At 48.5% G+C, this 22,094-nt stretch overlaps 1 protein-coding gene across 2 annotated transcripts; it reads left to right on the top strand.

Annotated features, from left to right (window-relative positions):
* Nucleotides 1–1,184: 1,184 nt before the first annotated feature.
* Nucleotides 1,185–21,485, top strand: ZFYVE27 (zinc finger, FYVE domain containing 27). 2 transcript variants are annotated; one of them, XM_014532695.1, is made up of 12 exons: nucleotides 1,185–1,394; nucleotides 5,919–5,989; nucleotides 8,165–8,351; nucleotides 11,711–11,806; nucleotides 13,162–13,274; nucleotides 13,976–14,115; nucleotides 16,355–16,426; nucleotides 17,770–17,790; nucleotides 17,948–18,092; nucleotides 18,599–18,645; nucleotides 18,824–18,905; nucleotides 19,901–21,485. In XM_014532695.1, exons 1-12 carry the CDS (start codon nucleotides 1,186–1,188, stop codon nucleotides 19,963–19,965), a joined length of 1,248 nt encoding a protein of 415 aa, XP_014388181.1. In that variant the 5' UTR covers nucleotide 1,185; the 3' UTR covers nucleotides 19,966–21,485. The 2 variants fall into 2 exon arrangements, with proteins under 2 accessions (XP_014388181.1, XP_014388182.1); XM_014532696.1 differs by lacking the exon at nucleotides 17,770–17,790.
* The last annotated feature ends 609 nt before the right edge of the window (nucleotides 21,486–22,094 follow it).

The raw sequence follows: 22,094 nt of genomic DNA, 5'->3' as shown, positions 1-22,094 counted from the left end.
CTGGGCCTGCGGGGGGGTTCGGGCCCCCGTGGCCCCGGTGTCGCCCCGGCCCCCGCCGATGGATTGCAGCCCCTTGCCCGGGATGGGTTTACGCTGCTGTGCGCCGAGGTCCCGCCCCCTTGTTTTCTGCTTAGCGTTTGGGTAGGACTTTGAAATTAGGAAAGAGGGTGAGCGTTTCCGGTGGCTCTCCTCCGGGAAGGGAGGTTGGGCGTTTCAGGAGGTGATGACTGCTCCTCGGGGTCCGAGGGAGGAAAGGGGGAGGCAAGGGGCAGGGATGGTCCGGAAGGTTGAGAACGGAAGGGAGAGGGAGGGGTGAGAGAATGGGGAGGCGCGGAGGGGAGCACGGGGTCCTGAGGGTGGGCAGTCCATTCACTCACTTGCCCACTGTGAGCAGAAACAGTGGTACATGGAAGACACAGTCCTTGACCTGGTGGAGCTTAAAGGGAAGGAGGGTAGCCTGGCAGGGCAGCGGGGAGTGGCACATTGGTGTGATCGATGCTGCTGGAGCGAGTGCGTAACTTTTTGGGAGCTCTGGGGAGGGTCTCCCCTAAGTCCGGACGGGATGTGTTGGCAGGAAGTGATGCTTAAGCTAAGGACCTGAAGGAGGCGAAGGAATCCACCGGTAAACAGTGGGAGAAACATATTTCAGGACATCGGTTCTCTTAGGACCCCCGGCTGCCTCCCTTCAGCTTGGTCTTTACGGTTTATGCTCTCGTTGGGTCAGTGGGACAAAGGACATTAGAGCAGTGGTTCTCAACCTTCCTAATGCCGCGACCCTTTAATACAGTTCCTCATGTTATGGTGACCCCCAATTTCATTGTTACAAATTGAACATAATTAAAGCATAGTGATTAATCACAAAAACAATATGTAATTATATGTGTGTTTTCTGATGGTCTTAGGTGACCCCTGTGAAAGGGTCGCTCGACCCCCCCAAAGGGGTCGCGACCCCCAGGTTGAGAACCGCTGCATTAGAGGGAGAGTCAGAAGAGCAGGAGTTTATATCTGCAAAATTCATTTCACCTTCCTGAATGTTCGTTTCTTCCTTTGTGAAATGGACATTCCACCTATAGTCCTGCCCCTCCCTCACAGGTTGGTTGTAGGCAGTACCTGAAATAATGCAAGTAGAAGTGCGTGGGGCATTGGAAGTGTGATGCAAATGTCAGGAATTGTTATGGTTACAGGATGCAGTCATCTGAGCGTGAGGGGTGTGGGCCCGAGGCCAGCCCCAGCGTGATGCCTGAGGCTCCTCTGGAGTCTCCACCTGCCCCTGCCAAGTCCCCTGCCAAGTCCCCGACGTTTGATCTTTTCAACTTGGTTCTGTCCTACAAGAGGCTGGAGATCTACCTGGAACCCCTGAAGGACGCAGGTGATGGTGTCCGGTACTTGCTCAGGTACAGACTTGGTAGAGTTGCTCTGACCTGCTGGGCTTCCTGTCTTCCTGCTCTGTAGTTGTGCTGGCCATTTAGGCAGTGGCTGGGCTGTCCTTTCTGCCCTAGGGAAGGGCCATTGGGCCTTTGGGCTTGTTCCAGGCCCACTCTGTTTCAGGCCCAGCCCAGGAGAGGCAGGCACTGGGAACCATCTGGCCTTTCACTAGGATTTGTTCTTTGTGGTTGAATAAGCTCATACCCTAGGATTGTGAGCGAACCTTGAATATTGGGCCTTCTATATCTAAAGTAGGCTTTCCCCCCTCCAATAATAGCCTAATTAATAATAAAATTAGAATATAATTTTGAACCTAAGTTAAAGAAATACAAATACCTATGAATAAGCAGGTATCATTTTCCCTAATCCTTTACGATTATAGATCTCAATTTTTTTTCTTCTTATTCTGCTTTGATTTTCATCCTATATTATTGTCTTTTTCTCCTTTCAGCTCATTTTATAAGAAATATTTCATTTTTTTAATTTTCATTTTTTAAAAATATGTTTTTATTGATTTTAGAACGAGGAAGGGAGAGGGGGAGAGAGATAGAAGCATCAAGATGAGAGACAATCATTGATTGGCTGCTTCCTGCACACCTCCTACTGGGGATTGAGCCTGGAACCCGAGCATGTGTCTTGACCAGGAATCGAATCGTTACCTGGTTCATAGGTCAATGTTCAACCACTGAGCCATACCGGCCAGGCATAAATGTATTTTAAATTACAGATATGTGCCATTTCACTCTCTAAATACTTCTGTTTGTCTCTAAATAAGGACTTTTTTTTTTCATAATCAAAGTTACATCATAGCTAACAAAATTAACAATAATTCTACGATATCTTCCTATAACCAGTTCTTATTCAGATTTCCTCAGTTGTTCCAAGGATGTCATTTACAATTTTTGGACCAAATCAGGTTCTAGTCCAGACTATGCATTCTCTGTGGTTACTATGTCTTTTGTCTTTCTCAATCTTCTTTTATGACACTAACTTGCTGGAGAGACTTGGCTCACTGTTCTGGGGAACTTCCTACACAGATATGTCTGGTTGCTTCCTCACGGTGCAAACTGCAAGGTAGATGTAAAGGATTAGATTTAAATAAAAAATATTTGTTTACAAAGCTCCTGTGTTCTTAATATTGCACCTCAGTGGGAGTACATAAACAGCAGGCATTCTTACCCTGGAACCTGTGAAGTGGGCTTTAGGGACATATGAAGCTCCTGAAACTGAATGAAAAATTATATGTGGGCACGTGTGTATCTCTAGGGAGAAGCTTCTAATTTTATTAGATTCTCATAAAGGACCTTTAACCCTCTAAGATGCTCAAGAGAGACAGGTAGGAGGCAGAGTGAGTTGAGTTGGGTTAACCTCTAAGTGTGCTGTTGAGCAATCATTCTTACCTCAGTGTGGAAATAGTGGGAGATTTATTTTTAACTTTTGTACCAAGGCCCTTATTTTTCTTATTCTTCCCAGAACCCCTTTAATTTATGGCATTATCTCTGGAGATGAGCTAGTCAATGTTCCAGGGCAATGTTCTCTACTGTTAGATCACTCTACTCTTGGTGAAAGGGATAGTGAGATAGTATGAGGAGGGGCTTATTTTATAGTCATGGTGGGACCAACTATCTGGAATGAATGTCAGTCTTCCCTAGGGGAGAGGGTGGGCTCTGGAGAGCATGGAGCTGTGCTCTCTGGTGTTTTCTACTATGTGTGTGGGTGTATGCATGTATATATATGTACGTATGTGTATATATGTATGTGTTTTGCCCTTTTTTGGCCCTTCTCCTTTTCTGCCTCTGGTCTATTAGTGTTCTTAGCACTAATGTATTAGAAGTTTTTCCTTTATGAAATTAGAAATCTGAGGATGTGGTCCTAGCTGGTTTGGCTCAGTGGATAGAGCGTAGGCCTGCAGACTGAAGGGTTCCAGGTTCAGTTTTGGTCAATGGCACATGCCTGGGTTGCTGGCTCGATCCCCAGGAGGCAGCCAATCAGTGATTCTCATCATTGATGTTTCTCTCTCTCTCTCTCTCTCTCTCTCTCTCTCTCTCTCCCCCCCCCCTCCCCCTCTCCCTTTCCCTTTCCCTCTCCCTCTCCCTCTCCTTCTCCCTCTCCCTCCCTCCCTCCCTTTCCCTTCCTCTCTGAAATTAAGTATATATTAAAAAAAAGGAAAAGAAATCTGAGGATGTGGTGGGATTGATTAAAGCTGGATGGAGAAGCATCAGGCCTAAAATGCCCTCAGGAGCTTGTGGTCTCTGCGCCACTGGGAGACTGCTCTGCTCTGTGAAAGTGGCTGTCAGATTAGTTTGTGTGTTTGATTGTTCTGTTCTTAGTAAAGAGGATTTGATTTTGAAGAGGGACCTAATCTTGAGCTGTGGCTGTTAGGTTTGAAGCCGACAGCTGCAGTAGATTTTTAAAACGACTCCTCTCCTCTGGGACCAGTGACTCCAGTAGGTAGGTCCTGATGGTCCAAAGTGTCAGTGAAGACAGATAGAATGGAAGAGGCTTTGAAATGAAAGTGACTTCAGTGGCTGTGTGATGCTTTTATTTCTGAAGTGGGATTGGCTTAGACCTGGCTTTTAATCTGCTTTTACCCTGGTAGCTGCCACTAAATGGTTTGGAGGCCTAATTAGGGTGGTACAGTTGAAATGTTTTGAATTTTAAGAAACAGGCAGAGAGAGGTCATTCATTTCCTTGCTATAACTGTTAAGAAATAAAAGCAGCACCTAAATTAGCTAACCTCATTTAGTAACTCTGAAATACCCAAATTAGAGCAACCCGCCCCCCCCCCCCAAAAACATTTAAGTTCTGAATACATTGCTTGTCAGTAATTTACCTGTTTATTTTTCTATTTGTTTTTCTCCTCTGATGGATGACCTTAAATATGCTGATGCTGCTCTTTATTTTTTTTTAAAATATATTTTTATTGATTTCGGAGAGGAAAGAAGAGAGAGAGAGAGAGAGAGACATCAATGTTGAGAGAGAATCTTTGATCGGCTGCCTCCTGCAATTCCTGGCCTGCCTGCCCTGAGCGGGAATCAAACTGCGACCTCTTGGTTCATAGTTTGATGCTCAGCTTTTGAGTCATGCTGGCCCGGCTGATGCTGCTCTTTAGACTATAGGAGCCAGTAGCTTCATTGCTACATCTGTGCTCCTTTTTCCCTATTAAATGTCTTTTATCAGGGACTCAGCCAGCAGTGTTTGCTTGTCTTCAGCAGCCTGAGTCTCTGGTCTTTCTTCCCTCTTTGGAGGCTTCTGCTTTGCCATTAGGTGGTGATGGTGGGAGTTAGGTCTGTCTGCTCCCATCTGTTCCTGTTTATTTAGGGCATGTTTGCTGAGAATGCTACACCCTGGTTTTGTCTTCATTTTTTAATACGTTAAGATATTTTTCTCTTTTTGAAATAACATATATATAAAATAAACTCAAAATTGCAGAAATAAGAGAAAGTTACAAATGGGGTCAAAGAAATCCTTTATATTTTGTTCTCTTGATTTCTGGATTAGATGACTCTTGTGCAGTGAATATATGTTCTATGAAACTGTAAAAAGGAATGCTATATGTAAATTATATCTCAATAAAAATAAAGGAAAATTTTAAAGAATGTTTGTCATTGTCACCTTTTAAAGAGAATAGAACCATAGAACCTTTCAAAACACAGGTTAACTGGTATTAACTAGGTTTCTTTCCTTTTTTTTTTTTTTTTGAGTGCCCCAGGGGGTTGGGTGAATGTGCACAAACAACTGTCAACAGATGGTTGTTGGCATCAATTCAGTGCTAACATGAATCTCCAATTTGGGGTTCAGTGAAGAAGGAAACTTGATTCAGTGCAAAACAGCTTGATTGTAACACAGCACTGGCTATGAAAACAGCAGGCTGTGAGGCGGCCTGGGGGCCAGGCTCCTCTCTGGCTAGACAGCTCTGCCTGCTCCTCGATGGTTTGCTCTGCCCTGCTCCACTCGGTGCGGGTCTGCTTTGCCCTGTGCTGGTCTGCTCTGCTTTGCCCTGTGCTGGTCTGCTCTGCTCTGCCCTATGCTGGTCTACTCTGCTCTGCTCTGCCCTGTGCTGGTCTGCTCTGCTCTGCCCTGTGCTGGTCTGCTCTGCTCTGCTCTGCCGTGCTCCAGTGAGGCATCTTTGGTATTTCAGCTCCAGCCAAGGGAATGCAATCTTAGGTAGAATGGGAGAGTGTACTCTTCACTAGGTTTCTTAGTAGTTAATGTTATGAATGTTTCCTCTTCCTTGGAGAAAGTGCTACAGGCCTTCTAGTTCCAAGAGGATACCTTTTCTCACCCCAGGGCCTAATATGTGACTTTAACTCCTCTCCCAGTCACCTGTCCAAGTGAGACCCAGTTTTCATTTCTCCTTGACACCCTGAGCTCAGGCCCCCTCCTCTTGCTCCTGGTTTTAATGACTCACCTGTGCTGGCTCCCCCCCCCCCGCTTCCCACCTGGAGGAGCATCTGGCTGGTCTTTAGTGACTAGAACTCTTTGTGTTGTAGGTGGCAGACGCCTTTGTGTTCCTTGCTGACCTGCCTGGGCCTCAACGTCTTGTTCCTCACCTTGAATGAGGGTAAGAACTGCTTCCAGGGGCCGGGTTTTTTGTGTGTGAATGAATATGGGGAGGAATTCCGAAAAGCAGCCCCATGTGAAGGAGCCACTGGTCTTGCCCTGGAGCTGGCCTTCCTCTGTGTCTGCATGCTGTCAGAACACAGGTTCTGGAGAGACATGTTCTGGGCTAGAATCCTGGCTGGGTTGGGGGGTGCCCTAATACCTAATTTTCCTCATGTCTAAAAGGAGGATAATGACAGTGCTTTCCACAGAGGGTAGTTGTAGGGAATGAGAGGATCTGTGTATGACACTTAGCTCAGTGCTTGACAGAGTAAGCAGCCAATACCTGACAGTAGTCCGCCCTTATCCACAGTTGTGTGTTCTATGGTTTCAGTTGTCCACTGTCAACCTACTGTGTGCTAGCATAGGCTTTAAAAATATTTTCAAAAATATTAAATGGAAAATTCCAGAAATAAGCAATTTATACGTTTTAAATTGAGTGCCAGTCTGAGTAGCCTGATGGAATCTCTCTGTCCCTCCGGGGATGAGAATCATCCCCTTGCAGTGTATCCACTCTGTATATGCTACCTGTCACTTAGCAGACCTCTTGGTTATCAGATTGACTGTCATGGTACTGCAGTGCTTGTGTTCAAGTAACACTCTTTTTTACTAAATAAAGGCTCCAAAGCACAAGAGTAGTGGTGCTGGCAGTTTCGATATGCCAGAGAGAAACTGTAAAGTACTTCCTGTAAGTGAAAAGGTGAAAGTTCTTGACTTAAGAAAATCAAGTATGCTGAGGTCGGTAAGCTCTACAGGAAGAACGAATCTTCTGTCTGTGAAATTGCCTAATTTATAAATTAAACTTTATCAAAGATATGTATGTATAGAAAAAAACAGTTTATGTAGGATTCAGTACTATCCACGGGTTTAGGTATCCACTGGGGGACATGGATTATCTTCCCTGCAGGTCAGGGGGTCTTCTGTGTCGTCATTATTATCATCGTTTCCTTCTTGACTGAATACTTTTTCCATTTTGGCTTCCAAGCTGATTCCGGGGTCATTTGGGGCATGATATGGGGTGAGGGGACAGAAAGGTAAGCCGAGGAGGATTTTTGCCACATCTGTTGATTTTCTGTGGCTCAGCAAATGAGCCCAGCAGGGGTTGCTGGACAGTCACCACCAGTAAGGAGTCTAGTGTGATGCCTTTGAGGTAGATGTGTGGACAGGTGGGTGGCAGTATGGGTCCTGGGTAGTGATGTCTCCTGGGGGACTGTTATGACAAGGTGTGCTGTGACCCAGCTCTTTTTCTTGTTGAAACTGGCAGATGGCTGCAAAAAAACCCGAAACAACAAAACAGCTGAACCCTCAGGGGAAATGAGTGGAGGACCTGGGACAGATTGTTCTGAGGAGCTGGGTCCTTGACTCACGTATTCCTTCTTCTGTTGAACCCACATTTCTCAAGTGTCTCCTTGGTTTTCTATGGAGAGATGGACTCAGTGGGTTGAAAATAAACCCATTTCACATAAGGCCTCCTGTTGCTTCTCAGTGGGGCTCTTTGCCTGATTGAACTCAGATAGCATTCCCAGGCTGTTAGGTTTTTCCGAACGTATTTCCAAAGTAAATTAGTTCATAGAACAGATATTTAGTGAGCATTTACTCTGTGCCCAGCGAGAGCTCTATTAGCCTGCCTCCAGGGTACCAGAGTTCCTTTGGATTTTCTCTCAGCCTTACCATTTTTCAGTCCACGGTGGTCTGGGATATCCTAAAAGTCAAAGGGAAGGTTTCCAATCTGCCCCAGTGGTCCAAAGGTCAGAATGTCAGTCATCGGGAAGCCCCAGTGGCCAGACTCCAGGCATGAGCCACCTATTGTATGCTAGTGTAGGTTTCTTAATATTAAAAACATGCGTTTGATGCTACAGCAGTGACTAGACAAAGGCCCAGCCCTTAAGAGTCTGCGTTTGTGAAAGAGACAACAACCATACCTATAATCTGTCATATGATAGTTCTGTGAAGTAAAATAAAGCTGGGGCAAGGGGCTGGAGAGTGAGGGGGGAGACACTGTTTTCTATGGAGTGATCAGAGAAGGCCTCTTGGGCAGAGCCCTGGAGGAGGTGAGGGAGGAAGCATGTGGACGTGTGGGTGGGTGAAACGCCTGGCCCTTGCTACCTGTTTACCTACAGTATTATTGATCCCACAGGTGCGTGGTACTCAGTGGGTGCCTTGGTGATTTCAGTGCCCGCCCTTCTGGGCTACCTGCAGGAGGTCTGCCGGGCACGGCTGCCGGAGTCTGAGCTCATGCGGAGGAAGTATCATAGCGTGAGGCAGGAGGACCTGCAGAGAGTTCGCCTGTCTCGCCCCGAGGCTGTGGCCGAGGTGAAGTGCTTGTGAGTATGGAAGGAGCCAGGGAGGTGAGGGACAGTCACAGTCACAGTCACACCTCCCACCACACTGAGTGTGCCAGGCATTGTATTAGGCAAACCACAGATGTCCATTTCTTTTCATCTTTTTAATAGTTCTGGGAGGTAGCTACTATTATTATCCTTCGTTTATGGATGAGGAAAGGGGCTTTCACAGCTAGAAATGGACGGAGTTGGGATGAGAATCCAGATCCAGCTGGTTTCACAGCTTGTTTTCTCTCCACTCGAGAGAGTTTAGGGCAGTGGTTCTCAACCTTCCTAATGCCGCAACCCTTTAACACAGTTCCTCATGTTGTGGTGACCCCCAACCATAAAATTATTTTCGTTGCTACTTCATAACTGTAGCTCAGTGCTGAGCTGTGATGTCAGGAGTGGGGCGTCTCCCCTGGCTGTGAAGGATGAATCATGTGCTTTCCCAGGAGATGGTGCCTAAGCAGATGAGTGTACTTGCATTGCAATAGGAATTAGCAATTCTCCCCCTTTCTGTAAGTGGAAGTGCAGATTTTTAAATAATGTTATATGTAAATATGTGTTCATTTTTAGCAAGTGCTTTTAGGAGCAGATCTGTTAAGGCACATCCTTACTTGTCCAACACTGTAGATTACATTGTTTTGTTATCTAATCCTATATACTGTGTGACACCAAAACAACCATAGTCTAAAGCAGCTGTGGGCAAACTACGGCCCCCGGGCCGGATCCGGCCCGTTTGGAATGAATAAAACTAAAAAAAAAAAAAAACGAACCCTTTTATGTAATGATGTTTACTTTGAATTTATATTAGTTCACACAAACACTCCATCCATGCTTTTGTTCCGGCCCTCCGGTCCAGTTTAAGAACCCATTGTGGCCCTCAAGTCAAAAAGTTTGCCCACCCCTGGTTTAGGGTCTTGACTTAGTGTGTGCATGCAGGAGCCACAGCCGTGTTCCAATCCTAGCTCTTACATTTACTTGCTGTGTGACACTGGGCAGGTTGCTTAGCTTTCCTGTGCCTCAGCTGCTTCATCTGTTAAAGGAGATAATAATAGGCTTACCTCATAGGTGGTTGTGCAGATTAAATGAGTGTCTAGTACCCAGGAGTCGTTCAGTAAATATTAGTCATGTTCACTGCACTATGGAGACACTTCTTAGATGTGACAGAGCTGGTACTGCTGAGGAAGCACCGTAAGCCTGGTGCATAATATTAACATCACTTCAGTGGCAGCTGCCATTTGGTGCTCCTCCCTGAACTGCGCTCTCTTGACAGACAGCAGGGTCCTCATCCCTCCCTGGCAGCCAAAAAACAGTTATAAACAGAGCCCCTCTCCTCCACCCCCCGAAAATCTGAGTTATCTGGAGTGGGGTTTGAATATCTGTTTGTTTTTTTTAATCTTTTTCTTTGAAATGATTTTAACCTAAAGTCAACTGGAATGTATAGTTCAATCTTTATTAGGGCATAGATTGTAGTTAGTAAGCCCATATATGACTAATTAAAATGAAGTTGTGAAAGTAAAAAGACAAAACAAACAAAAACTAGCAGAAGAGTTGCAAGAATAATACAAAGAACTCTCATGTGCCCTTTATTCAGAATAATTATCAACATTTTGCCACATTGGCTGCATCTGTCTCTCTTTACACTGTTTTTTCTTCCTGAACCATTTGAAAGTAAGTTGCAAACATCATGCCTGTTACCCAGATACTTCAGTGTGTATTTTCTAAGAACAAGGACATTCTCTCTTTTTTTAAAAAATACGTTTCCATTGGCTTCAGAGAGAGGAAGTGAGAGGGACAAACATCAATAATGAGAGAGGATCATTGATCAGCTGCCTCCTGCACACCTCCTACTGGGGATTGAGCCCACAACCCAGGCATGTGCCCTGACCGGGAATTGAACCGTGATCTCCTGGTTCATAGGTTGATGCTCAACCACTGAGCCACACTGGTTGGGCCAAGGACATTCTCTTATGTAGCCACAGTCCTGTAATCAAAATTAGGGATATTTACATTGATAACATTAACATTAGTATTATTATTTAATACAGAGTTCATAATCAGATTTTACCGCTTGTATTAATAAGGTCTTTTATATAAATTTCTCCTGATCCAGGATCCAATCCAGAATCACACATTACATTTATTTTTATGTCCCTTTAGTCTCCTGTAACCTGTAATAGTTCCTCAGGGACTTCTGTTTCTCGAGACCTTGACACTTTTTAATAGAACAAGCTTATTATTTTGTGGTATTTTCCTCAGTTTGGGGTTACCTAGTTGCTCACGATTAGATTCAGGTTGTGCATTGTTGGCAGGAGATGACAAGTGACATGTCATTGTCAATGCTTTTCGTCAGGAGATACGTGATGTCAGTTTGTCTTGTTATGGGAGGTAGTATCTTTGATCCCTTGGTTAAGGTTTCTCCACGGTAAGATGACCCTTTCACTCTTTAGAGTTAGTAATCTGAGGGGGGTACACAAGTAAATACCTTGTTCCTTATCAAATATTTACCTACTTTTAAATCCATTGATGAGTCTTGCCTTCACCAGTTTATTCCTATGATGATTGCAAAGGTGATTTTGTAATTGTCATTATTAACTGGCATTCTACTGTAATTCTTACTTATTATCAATATGAACTCAAGATTTTTAAACTTAATTTAATGACTTATAATGTATTACTGTTACAGATTTTGATCTCAAATTGTCCTAGATTTGGCCAGTAGGGTCTCTTTTGAACTGGCTTCTGTGTTCTTTCGATATGCCCCCATCTTTTTTGAGTGCTTCCTTTATGGGACTAAATGATGTTCAAATTCATCTTATACTTTCCCTGCCCTGACTCTAGAATCAGCCATTTTCCCCAGGGGCCCTTCAGAAACCAAGGCCTGGATACTCATTGTACAGCTTGTGCTCATTGCTTTTGTGGTGCATCCATTAAAAAAAGCTCTCCAAGTGAGTCTGCCTTACACACCAGGTGGAGGCACATTGATCTGTCTACCTCCTGTCATTTATCCTCACAGCTCTAGAGTATCTGTGAGGTGGGTACCCCGCTCCTCATTTTATAGAGGAAAACGGCAGCCCTCTTAAGTAAAGGTAAGTAACTGGCCTCATAGCAATAGTTAGAGAGACCAGAGCAGGAACCTTTTTCCTATTTCCACCTCAGCAGGGATTCCAAAAAGGGGACTGAAATGTACGAATGTTCTCCTGAGCTCTCCGGCCCCTCCTGCGGGTTTGAAGAGACTGGCCATCCCTAGCAGCTGTGCCTGTGAAGTCCCAGGCTCTGCTGCCCCAGAGCTCTGTCAGGCCCCTTGGGTGAGTGGGGCCGGGCGTGCGGCTCATAGATGCCCCTTGTGTCTGCAGCTTGATCCAGCTGGAGGCCTTCCTGCGCCGCCTGTGCTGCACCTGTGAAGCCGCCTACCGGGTGCTGCGCTGGGAGAACCCCACCGTGTCCTCACAGTGAGTGCCCCTCTGCTCCCACTCCCACTCCCACTCCCACTGCCCTGGAGGAATTTGTAACTTGAGCCCCAGGCAAAGCCAGCTGCCTTGAGGGCCCCAGGGCCCCTAACTCAGGGGAAGAGAAGCTTGCAGGTGGGAATGCACTGCTTTGTGTATGGTAAAATATTTTAATAATAGAAAAATCACTCACTATGTCAGTGATGGCGAACCTATGACACGCCTGTCAGAGGTGACACGAGAACTCATTTTTTTGGTTGATTTTTCTTTGTTAAATGGCATTTAAATATATAAAATACATATCAAAAATATAAATCTTTGTTTTATTATGGTTGCAAATATCAAAAAATTTCTATATGTGACACGGCACCAGAGTTAAGTTAGGGTTTTTCAAAATGCTGACACGCCGAGCTCAAAAGGTTCGCCATCACTGCACTATGTCGTCTCCCACCCTGATACAGCGGCTGATACCATGTTTAGATTGACTTCTAGAGTTGGTCATGTGCATATATACTCTATAGTTTCATAACGTATGTGAGATTCCCTTTTTTTTCTTTTTCACTTACCATTATATATCATCAATGGTTTTCTTTGTTGCCATATGACTTTTGGAATTATTGTAATACCAGATTAATATCGAGGGTGCAGATGCTATGATATATGGAACCATTCTATTCTACATTTAGCCAGTTTTACTTTTATTACTAACCCCGTAGTGAACATTTGTATGGGTTTAGCTTTTGAAAATATTTTCTTAGAATAAATTCAAGGATGGAACTACTGGATCAAATGGAAGGAATGTTCTTTAGGTCCTTTATATATAAATAATAATGACAACTAATAGTTATTTAGTTTCCCCCTTGTGCCAGGCCCTGTGCTCAACACCTGCCATGTATTGTATTACTCTTCATATTGTCTTACTCTTCGTAATAACTCTAGGAGGCAGGCACTATTTTAATCCCCACTTTACCTGTGCAGGAAGTGACACTCAGAAAAACCAAGGGACTTGCCTAAGGGCACAAAGCAAGAAATGGCAAAGTTGGATGCAAAGCCAAGTTTGTCTTATTCTAGACTTCAGAGTCTAGAGCCTGAGGAGTGATGAGCGTTGAACCAGTTTACGTGGCCCCAGCCTCAGCCATTGCAACAGCCTCACCAGTATCCATTGTTAGCAACCGGTGACTTGTTGGTGGTTGTCAAGCCTTCCACTTTGCTTTATTGTCCACTTGTTTGATCAGCAGATCTTGTCAGTTTATTAACTGCCCAGTGCTATTTCTTGCCCGAGGCCTATGCGGGGTGCTCCAAATTGTTTCCTTCTGGTCTTAGGAATTTCTGATCCTGTGGTTCCTCTGTCAATCCAGGTTCTATGGAGCTCTTCTGGCCACAGTTTGCATGCTGTATCTGCTGCCGCTGTGCTGGGTCCTTGCCCTTTTAAACAGCACACTCTTTCTAGGGAACGTGGAGTTCTTCCGAGGTAAGCCCTGGAGAGTCTGACAGATGGGCTCCTTGCTTGTCTCTATCGCTGATCATCTATTTGCTATTCTTTCCACAAGGGGGCAGCACCACATTAGGCGGGCTCCCCTGGGCTCTGCTTCTCTGAGATGTTCGGTGGGACACAGGGGAGGCTGCTATAGTAGGGGTCCCTCTGCCTTTCTGAAGCAGGTGAATCACTGCTTAGGTGATATGGTGGCTTCTGGGAGGTAAGGGAGGGATGTTTTCCCAGTGCTGCCACCTGACTTCCGGGACACAGCCCCCTGGAGTTGCTGCCACATCTCTGTGTGATCCCAGAGTCCCTGTCTGCCGCCTGGCTTCTAAAGCAATGAGGCAGGCTGGAGAAGCCCTGAGTCATAGACACTTGGGCCTTTACATATGTTTGGCTGATTGCTATATTTATTTTACTTGGTGTGGTTGGGTAATTAATTACAGAATCCCTAATTTATCAAGCACTTACTACGTTTAGTCTCTACAGTAATCTCATAGGGTGGGTGGGGTATCTCTGCTTTTTTTTATGATGTTAGGTTAGGTGACTTGTTTGGAATTAGGAGGGTGACTCTTTCCTGCAGCAAGAGTGGGATGCTGGAGGAAGAGGCAGCCAGCAGCAGAAATGGATACCCCCAAAGCACCACTCATTCCATCCTGTTTCTGCCTCCCATCCTACTCTTCTTGCCCTGGTAGTGGTGTCTGAGTACAGGGCATGTCTGCAGCGGCGGATGAAATCCAGCCAGGAAGAGGGTACCTTCCAGAGCCCACCATCCCCGGATGCTGGAGGGAAGGGCGTTCTGCCAGACTGCACGCCTGCGCCCACACCCACAGAGGTGAGCGTCCCCCACCGTCAGGGCAGAGCCTGCTGTGGGCAGGTTCCGGCACCTTCCTATTACCAGCTTGTTCGTAGCACATAGCTCCTGGACTGGCCTCTATGTAGTTCCTGTTTCTCCCTAGGCCTCATCCCCTCTGAAGTGCTTGATAGTAATAATCTACACTAATAAAAGAGAAACATGGTAATTAGCGTACGACCGCTACCCTTCCCATTGGCTAATCAGCATATCCTTATGCAAATTAACTGTCAGCCAAGATGGCGGCCGGCAGCCATGCACTGAAGTGAGCAGGGAGGCTTGCTTGCTCCAGTGAAGGCGAACTCCAACGTTCCCTGCCTGACCTGCCGGCCTCTCAGCTGCAACTCTAAGCAACTATGTAACAAATATAGAAGCTAAACAAAACCCCAGAAACCGGCTTTCAGTCAGCCCGAGCTTCAGCCAGCCGGACTGCAACATTGTATCAAATACAGAAGGTAAAGGCCAGAAACCTGCTTTCAGCAGTGAGGCCTCAGAGCTAAAGCTGGCCCAGAATAGAAAAAAAGAAAAAAAAAAGAAAAAAGCCGTTGGGAGCTTCAGTCACCCGCCAACCTGAAAACGGCCCTCAGCCCCTCAGCCAGGGGGACCCCCACCCTGATCCAGGACCCCCACCCTGATCCAGGACACCCTTCAGGGCAAACCAGCCAGCCCCTACCCATGCACCAGGCCTCTATCCTATATAGTAAAAGGGTAATATGCCTCCCAGCACCGGGATCAGCGGAGCAGCGAGGCTCCCGGCACCGGGATCAGCATGACAGGGGGCAGCGCCCAAACCCCCTGATCGCCCTGCGGCTCTGTGTGTGACAGGGGGCGGGGCCACAACCTCACTATCTGCCCTGCTCTGTTCATGACAGGGGAAGGCACCCCAACCCCCTGATCAACCCTGTTCTGTGCCTGATAGGGGGGAGCTCCCCAATCCCCTGATCGCCCTGCGGCTCTGTGTGTGACAGGGGGCGGGGCCACAACCTCCCTATCCGCCCTACTCTGTTCGTGACAGGGAAAGGCACCCCAACCCCCTGATCAGCCCTCCTCTGTGCCTGATAGGGGGGAGCTCCCCAATCCCCTGATTGCCCTGCGGCTCTGTGTGTGACAGGGGGCGGGGCCACAACCTCCCTACTCTGTTCGTGACAGGGGAAGGCACCCCAACCCCCTGATCAGCCCTCCTCTGTGCCTGATAGGGGGGAGCTCCCCAATCCCCTGATTGCCCTGCGGCTCTGTGTGTGACAGGGGGCGGGGCCACAACCTCCCTATCCGCCCTACTCTGTTCGTGACAGGGGAAGGCACCCCAACCCCCTGATCAGCCCTCCTCTGTGCCTGATAGGGGGGAGCTCCCCAATCCCCTGATTGCCCTGCGGCTCTGTGTGTGACAGGGGGCGGGGCCACAACCTCCCTATCCGCCCTACTCTGTTCGTGACAGGGAAAGGCACCCCAACCCCCTGATCAGCCCTCCTCTGTGCCTGATAGGGGGGAGCTCCCCAATCCCCTGATTGCCCTGCGGCTCTGTGTGTGACAGGGGGCGGGGCCACAACCTCCCTATCCGCCCTACTCTGTTCGTGACAGGGGAAGGCACCCCAACCCCCTGATCAGCCCTGCTCTGTGCCTGATAGGGGGGAGCTCCCCAATCCCCTGATTGCCCTGCGGCTCTGTGTGTGACAGGGGGCGGGGCCACAACCTCCCTATCCGCCCTACTCTGTTCGTGACAGGGGAAGGCACCCCAACCCCCTGATCAGCCCTCGCACAAATTTTTGTGCACTGGGCCTCTAGTTGTAATAATAATAGCTACTCTGTGCTTTACTGAGTACTCTGCTGTTCCAAGCACTTTATAGGTATTAACCCCATGAGGCGTAGGCTATTTCTGGGGATGAGATTTTGTTCTCCTTCCCAGAGAAGGCTGAGGCATAGTGGTTGCTGGAGGGTGGTGTTGCCAAGATTCAGGCGGCCCTGTGGTTCCAGAGTCCATGCTCTCAACACCTGTGCTGAAGCCACCACAGGTCCTCCACCCTGGTCTTGGTCCCATCTCCCTGTTCCCGCTAGGTCAGAGAGCGCCTCTTTCCCATGACTTCCTTCTTTCTTGCAGTTGTGCCATTTCCTCCGGGGCAGGAATAGAAGTTTGGGAAACCTGAGTGCTGGCTCAGGGGAGGTGGCCTCTGCCTTAGGTGCCAGGGCTGCGACTCCTCCTTCTCAATAAAATCTCTCTTCCCAGGACCTCACGCCAGGCAGCGTGGAGGAGGCCGAGGAGGCTGAGCCTGATGAGGAATTTAAAGATGCGATTGAGGTGGGTGGCCCTTTTCCCCAGCACCCTCTACTGACCAGGCCAGAAATTGGGTGGTCCTGGAGCTATGTGGCTTCTCACATCCCAAATCTGGGTTCTTAAATTCTCTTATATCCAAGTGAGAAGCTGAAACTTGCTCTGAGCTCAAACTCAGTGGGTGAAAGGGGGCCACTGAACTTGTGCCTGTCCTGTTGCTGATCTAGTGACCTGTCCTGGCTGCCCAGGGCAGGGATGGCTCTGGAAGCCTCTGGGAATGCCCTGCTGGGGACTGGCTGCAGATGTGGACTTGGCATCTTTGGTGTGGGGAAGGCAGATTTGGGGGAGGGCACTGCCTGGTCCCCAACTACTCTTAGGCAGAATGAGGGCTGAAAGATGCCTCTTTGCGGGGCAGGGAGAGGAGGTTGGAGAAAGTGGTTGCATGGCCAAGTTCTAGGTCAGAGAAAGTTAAACAGTTTTTCCGATTTTAAGACAGTAGTTCAAGCTGATAGTTTATAGTGTCTTATTTGGCATACATACCTTATATTTTTTGAGCCAATATTTAAAAATGGGGAGATTTCAGTGAAAACTGTGGATTTTCAATTTTTCAGCAGCTCTGGTAGCCCTGAGTCTGCAGTGGCCCGTGTAGCTTAGGAGTGACTGTCCCCTTTAGAAAGTCACACAGTCCCCTCCCCCACCCCTCCTCATGTTCCCTGGTCACTGAGTCCTAGTGGCAGCTGTCATTTTGTTACATTTGTGCTATTGTTTTCTTATAGTAGGAAATAATTTCTCTTTCAAAGTGGGAAATTGAGACATAAGAAATGGGGTCTTGGGCGTTTTCATCGGGCCTATGGTTTTCACCTAGCCCATTCACTTTTACATCAGCCTGGTCCATTTACTTTTCAACCACTGAAAGATTTCTCTGAGACTTTCATACACGATTGTAGATGCTGAATCTGGATGGCGGTGCTTTCAAGCATTTCTGTTTATAACCCACAGTAAGAAACACATACACATCTTGGCCCAGTTCACACTTATGTTTATAATATGGATAAAGCTTAACTGAAACAAGTTTCCTAACAAATGCATCATAAGGGATCTTTTCTTCCCTGTTCTGTTCTATTCTGTTTAAAGAATGACCCACTTAATCAATCTCACCCAGTTTGAAAATCAGGACACAGCTCCTCCCAAGCTTGTTTGATGCTGGGGTCCTTTTATGGGGGCCTCTGTTAATGTCACCCTTTGGGACTTGCTTGGACAGAACTCAGAGTAACACTTGAGTGTTTCCTTTTGCTGGGGGCTGCCTCATAGCAACTTCCTTCCTGCTGTCTCTCTCCTTGTTTTCTTCTCCCCTGCACCTCGGGAAGCAGGAGACCCACTTGGTGGTGCTGGTAAGTAGGAGCCTTGATGAGGTGGGCGGGGGCCAGGCAGGGGGAGGGTGGCCACAGTCACCACACCTCGTGGGGTCCGCTGTGCTGGGTGCCTCTGCATGCAGGCCCTGGAGCCCTGCCACCAGGTGGGCGGGACTGGAAGGAGCTGTTCCTACAGGAGGAGGATGAGGGTGCCCCGTGCCCGGTAGAGGACGAGCTGGCCCTGCACGACAACGGGTTCCTGAGCAAGAATGAAGTGCTGCGCAGCAAGGTGTCGCGGCTCACAGAGCGGCTCCGCAAGCGGTACCCCACCAACAACTTCGGTACAGTCGGGACAGGGACAGGGAGGGGCACCGTGGCCACAGGGCCAAAGTCTTGGAATTGTGGGTATGGGTTTGTGACAAGAGTGAGGGGTACTGCGGCGTCCATGGGACCCACAGAGCGGGATTGTTGAGTGAATGTGGGTTACTTCTTATCCCTCTGTCCTTACTGAGCTTGTGGGAAGATAAGGAACTGGGTTCCAGAAGTGCCACCCTGGACCACAGAGGGGTGGTGACCCTGTCAGCTTCGGGTGGTTTCCAGGGGGCACATTCTGCTGGATGCTCCTCTATTTCGGCTGAGCCTTCAGGTGGGCCTCTAAGCCCCAGGAGGGTATAGGGACTGGCAGCTCTGTAGTCTCCCTTCCTTCTGTCTCTGGATCTGGACTTTGCTCCCTTACTCACTGCTCCCAGCCAAGGAGTCTGGGCTGGTGTCCTGAGTCCCCATTTGGAAGACTCAGGAGCGGGTGAGAGTTGAGAGGCTCAAGGCTGAGCTGCTGCCTCTTTCTCAGGGAGCTGTACAGGCTGCTCGGCCACCTTCTCAGTGCTGAAGAAGAGGGTAAGTCTTGAGGGTTCCCTGTTGGGTCTCGGTCCTGCCCCACCTGGGCACCTCCCCAGTCCACAGATGTCCCAGGTTCCTTGGGTGGGATCTGTGGGTGGGCAGGAGGGGGTGCTGAGGGCTCCGGGTGCCTGGGGCTGGGGATGGGTCGCATACTGACCTTGGCTCTTGTTGGCAGCGGAGCTGCAGTAACTGTGGAAATAGCTTCTGCTCCCGGTGCTGCTCCTTCAAGGTGCCCAAGTCTTCCATGGGGGCCACAGGTGAGTGGTGCAGGCGGCTGAGGGTCAGGGCAGTGGGAGAGCGTGGTTGTTCCCACCTCTGAGGAGGTGCTGCCTGTGGGATAGGAATGAGGGGTCAGTGATAGGTCAAGGGAACTTGGGATCCTGGTCTGGCCTGTAGTAACATCTCCTCCATCGCCTTTAACAATAAAAAACACAAAAGAATATATATGATCTATCAAAATTATGGTGGGTGATAATGAATGACTGTGACGGCTTCTTTGAAGTTAAAACACTTCAAAGTTAAAGCAGTGTTAGCCACACCACTGGCTCCCACTGCCACACTTGCTTCCCCAGAGACCACCATCCTGAATTTCATTCTTTTCCTCATTGCCTTGGTAATACTTCTGATAAAATAAAGAAGAATGTCTTTTCCTTCTATAAAAGCTGTACATTATCATTGTAAACAAAACAACATACAGATGAGCAGAAGGCAGAGCTCCACATGCACATAGGATAAACGCATATGCACGCTCTAGAAAGGGAGCCTGTTTCACACAGTTCCTTGTAATACGTTACAATGAGGAATCAAGGGTTTTTGTCTTTCCTTCCGGTCATGCAGGTAGCATGTGCTTATACTGGAAGTTTTGGAAATTACCATACAGAAGAAGTAGGAAGAGAAAAATAAATCTGTAATCTTATCACCCAGAGAAAACCACTGTTAAAACATCTTGGAAATTTTTCTTCTGGCACTTTATTTAAAAAACATTTTTAAAGGTGTTGAGTTGGTGGCAAAATAATTTCTAATGCATAGAACACCTGGGAGAGGCCTGCTGTTGGCATGGTCACCCCCAAAGTCCCTGGTTCCCATGAAAAGATGTCTCCAAGGGCAGGCTAGTGAGCTGGGTTGGCAAGGGTGTGGGCTGAGCAGTGGGTGGTCTGTGGGGCTTTGGGGGCTGGGGAGGTGGTTCTGGTAGTTGGGGTCATGAGCCAAAGGGCATGAGGAAGTGTCTCACCAAGTTCTTCCCCCTTTTCAGCCCCCGAAGCCCAGAGAGAGACTGTGTTTGTGTGTGCCTCGTGTAACCAGACCTTGAACAAGTGAGAAGAGGGGACAGGATCCGAGCAAGCGCCGGTCCCTGGGCCAGCAGTAGACCCTACTCTCCCTACCCCCAGCCCTGTGTGGCGTGTGCTGGGCAAATGTGGCCCGAATGCTAGGTAGGCTTCCCTTCTCTGCCCTTGCTGTGTCCAGCTGGGTTCTGGAGCTGTTCCCCACTCCTGCAGATGGTCAACAGAGGGGAGAGGAGCCCCTGGAGGGTCTGATATGTTTGCCTTGCTCTGTCCTGGGCTGTTAGTGGACTTTGGCCTGGGCAGGAATATAAGCTAGAGGGCAGAAGAGAGCCACTCCTGGTCTCCACTGGGGTCTCTGAGGATCAGGGAGGCTCTCCAAAGCTGGGAATACTCTGAGACCGGAGATCAGAAACTGGGAAAGAGATTCCTCCTCCCGTGGGGTACTGGGCCAAGACGTTTGCCCCAGAGTCTGCGCAGGCGAGGGAGTGCCATGCCCCAACTCTGCTGTGTGAATGTCCCTCCAGGCACCAGGATCTCATTATTTGCCCACCAACACTTTTAGGCTTACAAGACCAAAAGTGTTTCTAGAAACAGGGTTGAAGTTCCCAAGTTCCCCCAGAGGAGGCTGTGACTAGGAGGGCCTGGCAGAGTCCTTGTATTAATCAGAGCAAAACGTAGGAGTCCCAGCAGCTCAAAGGACCTCAGCCCCACGTTGCAGAAATCTTGACGTGCAGAATCTCAGCTCACAGCTGCCCTCAGCCCTGATGGGTAGATGCCAGGCACTCCGATCACTTCTGCTCCCACTGCTCAGAGCCTCGGGCACCCCTCCTCTGGCTCAGAGCTGCATTTCCCCTCCCCAGCACCTCGTCCCATGTAGTGTGAGACCGGAGCAGAGGTCCTGAGCCCTTGGCCCTTGGGGGCCTGGGAAGCATGTGATCTTGCTGAGCTGGGTCCTAGGGTCCAGGCTGTTCTCCAGCAAAACAGTTTTAGTTATGGGACAAGGCCACTTAGGGTCCCCATCCTCTCTCCAGCAGTTTCACATGCATTTATGTGCTCTCTGGGCTTTGTGTCTCTCTAAGCCATGAGCGGGCTCAGGCACCCCTTCCCTCCCCTGGAGCTGCCCTGCTTTTTTGAAGTATTTATTTATTTATTTCATGGTTCCTGGGAACATGGCACAGGCAATGGGCTGAGGATGGGGGCTTCGGCCCTAGGATGCTTCCCTGGAGTCCTGGGACTCAGAGCCCATAGGAGGTGGAGATGTTCCTACACCCTAAGCAGGGACCCAGGAGGCAGGTTGGGGAGGCGAGGACCATTCTAGACCAGCTTTCTCGCCAGGCCAACAGTCTAGACTGGGCTGGGAAGACGGGGGCCTGCTCCAGGCCGGTGAGGGGCAAGTCCCTGGGGAACCAGGCAGGCCTTGGTGTCCCCCTTCCTCAGGCTCCTTTGTCCTGTTCAGAGATGAGCGTTAAGTACCCTGTGCTTTATTACACTGGAGAGGAACTAAAGGACTTCTGTGTATATGGAGAATTATCAATAAAAAGGCCTCAAGCTTCTTGTTTTTGACCTGGTCCTTGCGCTCACCCTCTCCCTAAGGCCAGAGAGCCGATCCCCCCAGTGCTGGCTGAGTGTGTGGGCCTGGGCTGTGCCTGCAGCACAGGGGTGGATGGGCATGGAGGCGAAGTCTGGGTATGAGCCGGGGGCAGGAGGAGGAAAGCTGTGCCTTGCACAGGACAGGCTCAGCACATGTTTGTTGGATTGACTTGAGGCTCTGTCTTGTGACCAAATTGTGGGGGCTGGGGTTGGTTGGGACCAGAATTCAGTAAACTAAGCAATGTAGGCTATAGAATGGAAAGATTTTAGCTAATCCTTCTGAGAAAACAAAAACGGATCTGCCCTAGGTGAGGCTGAGAGCCAGCCGGTAAGAGGATTGGCTGTGAGATGGGGGTATAAGTAGTTCTTGAAGGCTGGGGTGTGGAGGGTGTTTACTGGTTGTCAGGCACTGTGGTAAGTGCTTTACACACATTGTTTCATTTAATCTTCACAGTGGCCCTATGAGGCAGGTGCTGTACTTCTCCCCATTTTACAGGTAAGGAAATTGAGGTCCAGGGAAGTTAAGCAGTGGCTGGGAAAGGCTCAGCATGGCACTTGGCAGACCAGGGCTGG

Source organism: Myotis brandtii, unplaced genomic scaffold, assembly GCF_000412655.1.
Source record: "Myotis brandtii unplaced genomic scaffold, ASM41265v1 scaffold902, whole genome shotgun sequence".
Lineage (NCBI taxonomy): Eukaryota > Metazoa > Chordata > Mammalia > Chiroptera > Vespertilionidae > Myotis > Myotis brandtii.
This window is presented reverse-complemented; position numbering and strand designations above follow the sequence as displayed.

Excerpts from the sequence above, each read along its gene's own strand:
- ZFYVE27 (XM_014532695.1), top strand. The coding sequence starts at position 1,186 with ATGCAGTCATCTGAGCGTGAGGGGTGTGGGCCCGAGGCCAGCCCCAGC. Across the intron at positions 11,807-13,161 it reads AACCCCACCGTGTCCTCACA|GTTCTATGGAGCTCTTCTGG; the intron begins GTGAGTGCCCCT and ends CTGTCAATCCAG. Across the intron at positions 18,646-18,823 it reads TCTCAGTGCTGAAGAAGAGG|CGGAGCTGCAGTAACTGTGG; the intron begins GTAAGTCTTGAG and ends TCTTGTTGGCAG.